General features: G+C 38.2%; 1 protein-coding gene across 1 annotated transcript in view; it reads right to left on the minus strand.

The window, feature by feature from the left end:
- stt3b (STT3B, subunit of the oligosaccharyltransferase complex (catalytic)) overlaps positions 1-7,210 on the minus strand; it is a 107,798-nt gene that overhangs the window by 26,162 nt on the left and 74,426 nt on the right. The window contains exon 5 of the mRNA XM_015376961.1: positions 2,758-2,857. Within this exon, the coding sequence (XP_015232447.1) occupies positions 2,758-2,857 (100 nt within the window). The remainder of the gene's footprint in view (positions 1-2,757; positions 2,858-7,210) is intronic.

The following is a 7,210-nucleotide window of genomic DNA, read 5'->3' on the forward strand; positions in this document are numbered from 1 at the left end:
TTTCTATTGCGCCACACGTCTATCGATCGATATATATCGTTATTGAATTATCGCCCAGCCCTAGGATGGATGGCTCCCATCTAGATTTAGATCTAGACTTTGACTATGCCGTTTCAAGAGACGAAAATGCTTTGACCTATGGTACGCCATCATGTCTGTGGCTCTATGTTTATGGTTTGTTGTCTGATGGAACGTGATACTCAGCTGGGTTCATCTCTCCATGAGCTTTAAGGAACTTCTTTGGACCCCTTATTGTTGGCCTTTTGTATGCAGATTCAGCAACCTGACTGGACCAGAAGGAGCACCCAGCCAATTAGAGGATGAAGAGAACCACCTGTTCCCTATAAAAGGCTCCTGAAGAAACTCCTATGGTGGGGCAGCTTGTGAAAGAGATTTTTTTGTTTGTTTTTTGTTTTTTTAAGTTGACCCCATTTTGGTTTCTGTGTTGACTTTTAAAGACTGTATGGGCAGCTTTGAAGCATCTTGTACTGCATTTTTAGTATGTTTGAGAGGTTCTGTTATCTCCATGATGTTTCTTTGACTTTGGATCAACTCGTCTTTGATTTGATTGTTTAATGGTGGATTTATGCCCCTCTAGTCTATTTTTAGCCAGTTGTTTAAAGTGTGTGTTTGGTAGGTGGAGCCGTTTTTCCCTTTGCAATAAACCCCTTTAAAGTTTATTTTTTTTCCTCTGGATACATTTAATATTACAATTTCTGATGTCCTAGAGCCTGGGGTCTGACAGTGCTGCAGTAAAGAAACCTGCAGCATGATGCTGCCACCACCATTTTTGCATTCAGGAAAATTATTGAGTGTTGGTCCCCTCTGCCTAAGGCTACATTCACACTGTATATCTTAATGCTCAATTCAGATTTCTTGTGAAACCCTATTCTTTTGAGATTTGTATGTAATTTCATGTGTGAATGGGTGGCAATGGAAAAAATCAGATCTGTGTTGTTCAGAATGTCATGAAAAGATCGGATACAGGTCGCATATGGACAAAAATATTGGATTCGGCAACATATTCTCGCTCCCAACTCGTCACATATTGACACTTCGTCAAAGTGGGTACCCCCTGCGTCAGTATTTGGTAAATGACAGGTCGAGGACAGTGTTTCACTTGACCCGTAAAAAAAAAAAAAAAAAAAAGTTGAAGTATAGCCTACAATGTTACTTTGGTAGCTTTAGAAGTGTATGGTAGCATTTATACTAGTGTTTCTTTAAGGGTTTAAGGGTTGAGTAAGGGATGGGTTAAGGCTGATTTATACTTTGAAACTGGGTCATCTGCGTAGGTGTCGCAGTGAACAAAAAGCAGTCCCTGCATCCTCCGCTGCACCTCTCCCAAATTGTAGCTGACCTCAAACAGTGCCGCAGATAGGACGCTGGCTTGTTTTGTTTTTATGACCGAAATTGCGGAAAGCAACTCGGGAAGTTTGACCAGCTAGAAGATAGAGGTGTGCGAGAACACTGGGACCCTTTTTCCACCTGGATCTCCGCTCTTTTTGGCCGTCATGTCCCTCCGCTGTCGGACTAAACTCGCCCCCGCCTTCTCATCGCCTCGGCCATATCTAAACCCACACCGTATAGCGCGGTCCACGCTTCAATATTGAGCATAAATAAAAAATGTCTGCGTCAAGCTCACTGTGACACACTGCTGCAGGAATATAACCATTCCTTTAGTGGGATGTTTTTACTTCACAGCTCTTGGAAACATTTTTGGAAGTTCCTGCGACAGCCCATCATGAACGCCACGCGTCAGTTAATCACGAGAGGGGTATCCCTGTCACGTCAGTATCTGACACGCACGGGACTTTACCAAGCGTCAATATGTGAGGAGTTGGGAGTGAGAATGAGTTGGATTTGGGTCACTTCAGGCTGCTGTGTGAACATAAACTAAGGCACCTCCTTCCACATGTTCATCTTTCCATTAAATGGCTTGCAGCAAAGACTACTTATAGCTTTTTTTCCAGAGCTTACCCTCTTCTAGCTCCTCTTCAAATGAAAAGGTAAAATTTGTTGAGTTCATGATTAGTCTTTATCCTTTTGGCAGAATTCCTCATTTAAAATAATGATCCTTGCAGCTCTTCCACAGCTGATTGGCTGCTTCTCAGATTATTAGTCAACTTCTCCAGGCTGTGGAAGCATTGAACTTCTGCAGTTCTTTATATCTTTTAGACTTTAATTTGTAAAGAAAGAAAAAAGGAAAAAACCTCCAGACAATGAATCCCTTCTGTTCCACTTAATTATGCACTTCTTTGCAGCGTTCCATCGCATAAAACCCCATAAAAGCCATGAAGGTTTCCTGGTTGTAAAGTGAAAAAAGTCTCTAGGGGTATGAATGATTTTGCAGGACACTGCAAGTGGAACTGGGATGCATTGAGAAATAAAAAAAAAACTGGAATGTGCTGATATTCGCAAAAAAAAAAAAAAAAATGGTAGGGGGACCAGGTAGTTGCTTCTACAGTACGGAGGCATGTGGGTGTGTGACCGGCTGCTGATGAAGCGCCTACGGCTATCAGTAATGAGTACAGACGTGATGGGCAATGGAGCCTGTAGCGGGGGTCAGATGCTGGGGGGCTACTTTGTTTGGAAAACGCCGGTGGAACTCCTGCTTACGGCACACATTTCTGTTCCACAGGGAAAGACTGAAGGCAACGTCTCCATTACATCCACCGTTTGCACGGGCAATTTAAATACGAGGTCAAACGGACAACGATACGTTTTATTTTAATTGCCAGTGCTTTGTGTGCATCTTACCGATGTAGACTCTTCTGCTGTAGCGTTGCATCAACAGGAGGACAAACACATGGAGCGGAATCAGGTTGATGATAAACACATAACCCCCCCATGCTGACACCTGGAAGAGACAGAATAAAAACATAAATGTCAAGAAAAAAACGTATGCATCACAGTTAATTAGTATCTTTAGTTTGTTGTTTTTTTTTTCTTTACAGTATAATCTAGGAATACGCTTTTTTCAAGTTTACATAAATAAAGTTGTTAACAGGTCCAGCTTGATCATGAGTGGGTATTAAGCAGTCTTAGAAACAAAGGTAGCTTACAGCCCACTGATTGCTTATTGTGCGCGAACCGAGGTTGTTGACATTCGGTGATCCGCCATTATTGCTTAACAATTAAAGATAATATATGAGTGAAAAGAAAATTTGCTCTCAAAATGTGGCTATAGAGATGATCATTTGAGGCAAGGTTTGAGAAAACAGTGAGTTTGTAGTAATCCAGTAATGGCAGGTTGTTTCTAATCAAAAAAAAGTGAAAAACAAAATAAAAAAAAACGTATCAAACTTCTGTCTCTTCAGACAAACCGGTGATCTTTTCCAGCTTGAACAGCCCTGACTTATGAATGGTGGATTAGTATTAAAGAAGACACTTTTTTCTTTACTTTAGGTAAATGGATAAAAAAAATATAGGAGAAAACTCAAGGATGAAAGGAGTCGTTTAAGAAGTAAACCGTTTTCTACAAAAAGTTGCTAAGAGTTCATTTAGGCTGTGAGGGAGACAGAAAGGCTTTAAACAAATAGCAGCATTGGCAAACATTCAGCCTTCCTGCAAAGTTTTCATCTTTTCAGCGTTCAATCTTTGTCTATTATGGGACATGAAAAATAAACATGAAATAAATGAAAGCGATTCCCTCTTGACAGTAGATCCTTCTGGCTCTGCACAGAGACAAAAAAATCTAAATTGTAGCTTTTAGTCTTAAAAATAGCCTATAAAGAAAACTAACCAAAAGACTGGAGCTTTCTAAACATTAAATAAATCTAACCACCTCACCCTGATTTGCCCTATTCAAGTTGATCGTTTTTTACTAATGATTTCAAAGAAAAAGACGACTTTCCTTGCTCCAACAGGTCAAAGTCCCAATGAATCAACAATCATTCAGCAAATATTTAAAACTGCCCAAGTTCACCTTGATCAGCTCAGTCGTCTGCAGCTTAAATAATGAAAAACCCAGAGCTTCACTTTTTATTAATTGCACTGAAATTGAAAACCATAATTTTTTTTTTTTTTTGCCTGTTAAAATCGGATAGTTTAGGAAGCAATTTTCACCTAAAAATACAGAATAAATCTTGAATATTTCCAAATTGATCAGGTCCACATGTACCACTATAATGTAGGAAATACAAGAATATTTTCCAATGTAAAAACTATCACAGCTGTTATTACATTATATTATTATCAATTATTCCTATTTAAACAAAGTAGAAAAAAAACAATTCAATTCCCTTAAGCTAAAAGTGTTGATGAAAAATCCCCACTTGTTTTAGCATTAAAACCCTTCTTCCAAGGTTTTTGTTGGGTAAAAAAAACAATAAAAACAGGCTTAAGTTATAAGAAATAGAAATTTAGCAACAAACTAACATTAACATGATCAGTTACATTTCTCAAAGGCAGAAGATTAAAGCCTTTCTTCCACAAAAAAGGCTAAAGAGTAGTCCGTCAGAGCTTAAGATGGGGCTTATTAAAATAAATATATACCGTATATATATATATATATATATAATTTCATTTAACAACAATATGGTGGTATAAGTCAAGACTACATCAGGGGAGAAGGACAGAGAGAGGGCGAGGAATCTTAACTAGAGGATTGAGGGAAAAAAGCTAAACGCTACTTATAAAGTGCTGCCTTCAGTGTCATAAAGGGTTTATTAAAAGATGTTTTTTTAAAAAGCATTTTGGGATTAAAGCGAATATGAGCTACTGTACTAATCGTTTTGCTCACTTATTGCAGTTTTCTTTCAGACTTCAGTTTGTTTTTCTTCTTTAAAAATATGACTTTTATATTATCTATTATATTACCAAAAAGGAAGGAGGTAATGACAAAAACTGAAAGAGGATAGAAGCCATGGACTGAAAAATATGAGGGCGAGATAACCACCTGGTTAAATGTGCATTGTATTTTTAGTTTTTTTTTTTTTATCAATAGTTTCAAAACATTTTAACAGGAAGAGTTTCAGGGATTTTGTAAAAAAAAATGTTAAGGAGTTTGTACAGGTTTGGTGTTTTTCCTTTTTTCATTTTCCTAAGGCCTTTATACGGTTTATATCAACATTGTCAAAATGAAGAAATATATTTTTATTATAGGTTTTGACCGAATCCTGCAACCCTGACCAAGAGAATTCTTCCAAAAACCAAAAACCAACTGCCACAGCAGAGTGTAAAACTGTGTCCTTATCTGCCAGACAACTATAAACTTAAAGAGAGACAGTTTTATCAATCTTATATATATCAATTTAGTATATAGGATTGATAGAGGATCAAAGCAGTCGAGGTCTATAAAGTATTACAGCATTTGAGATAAATGCCATTCAAAAAATAAAATAAATATCTTTTTTTTTTATTTCCGGTTAATAAATAATTCAAACATAAGATGTAAGCTGCTGGAAAGTCAAACTGGGAACAGCGATTGCATACATGCATATTGTTTGATGCTTATTTTCTACATCCACTGGTTACAGGCCTAATTGCAGCAGCAAAGGATGATAAAATAAACATGTTCACACTTTTATAATCACAGGAAAAACAGGCAAGTTTTATTACAGATGATTCCCGTGCAATATTAAGGCAGAAAATTAAAAACTAATCTAAATAAGCTTCTTGCTGGTGCAATTATCTTTTGGCAGTCACTTGAATCTGTTGTCTCAAATAGCGACAACCAATTAGAAGCCTGTGAACCAGAACTTGAACGAACAACAAAGATGACTTCAATTTAACACTCATTTCCAGTGTTGACACAGGAGCAGCTCATCAAGTCTATCTGGAAACTGACTAAAACACTGCAGACACAGCAAGGGGCGAGCAGCGACATCTTGCAGTGTTAATTTTTTAATGAACTGTGGAGTCAGGCAAACTAAATCTGCACAGCAAGATTAAGTGGAAGTCGGGGAGAGCACATTGGAAAGGAATCTAAATTCCCTCGGTGCATAATGCCAAAAATGACTCCAATTTAAAATCCTGTTTCTACAACAGTCTGGGAAGCTCCCAAAAACTCCTATCGACTGTAGAAGACCATTAAGTAAGAGCAAGGCATTTAAATAAGGCATAGGGAAAAGGTACTGCTGCAGAGAAAAAATATGGGAAAAATTTGCCCTTGGACTTCAATTAAAAAAAACTGTGGGAAAGGAACCCTTATATAGCTATTTTTTATATATCTCCTGCTCTAAGCGACAGTCGTAAGTAAAGTATTTGTCTCCTTGCAGATTTAGTTTTTGACCAACTCTCCCAAACAGCAAGTAAAAGGTAAATGCAAGTATAAAGAACAAAAAGAAAATCAGAATCACAACAATTATTTGTTTAAAATAAAATAATTAAACAACCATAAGTATACAACTAAAGTGTAACCAAGTATAAAAACAGGAATGAAAAAGGCAAAAACAGCAGGTAGACGCTCCTGATGGAAGGAGCTATAACAACACTGCTTTGTACATTTAGGACACAGCAGTCTCTCACTGGAGGAGCTCTCTAGCTCTGCAACATCCTGAAGCGCCTCCAATAGAAGACACTAAGTATTAATATATTAGATTTAAAAGAGCAAAGTGCAGGTTCCAGAGTTCTTGCAGAATTTCCCCCCACTGACGACAAGCTCATATGACACCGGTGTTGTGAAAGTACATGGGAGAAAAGAAAAAAGCATGGTAGTGTACCGCAGAGACGGCACATATCTTTTGTTGAGAGGCGTTATGTCACTTGATGTTAGGGCTGGGTAAAAAAAATAAATAGATTTTGTATCGATTCCTTTACATTTTTGCAAAATCGATGTTTAGGGAATGAGATCGATTAGTTTTATAGTGACGCACGTGACGTTCACATTCAAATGCCGACCCAAGTAACACACCGCTCAGCAAGCTGTCCCAACTGAAGTCTGATGTCTGGAACCATTTTGGATTTAAAATGGCTAAAGATAACGTGCTGGATATGTGACATTAAGGTGGCTTCCCACTACACTGATAATGAGTGGCGCCTCGCATCTCGTGCTACAGACCCCCACGATGACTTCAAGCCAGACAGCTGCAAATATAGCCAATAGGTTGACTGAAGACATTAACAAATGGGGGCTGACCAGCAAACACCCTGTAGTTGTTACAGACAACGCTGCAAATATGGTTACTACAGTGGAGATAATGCAGCTCATGCATGTTTGCTGTGTCACCGCTGTGTCATGTCTGCTGGCTCGAGTGCGGCTTCACTTTTT

The sequence above is a fragment of the Cyprinodon variegatus genome, unplaced genomic scaffold (genome assembly GCF_000732505.1).
Source record: "Cyprinodon variegatus isolate N-32 unplaced genomic scaffold, C_variegatus-1.0 Scaffold144, whole genome shotgun sequence".
In the NCBI taxonomy this organism is placed as follows: Eukaryota; Metazoa; Chordata; class Actinopteri; order Cyprinodontiformes; family Cyprinodontidae; genus Cyprinodon; species Cyprinodon variegatus.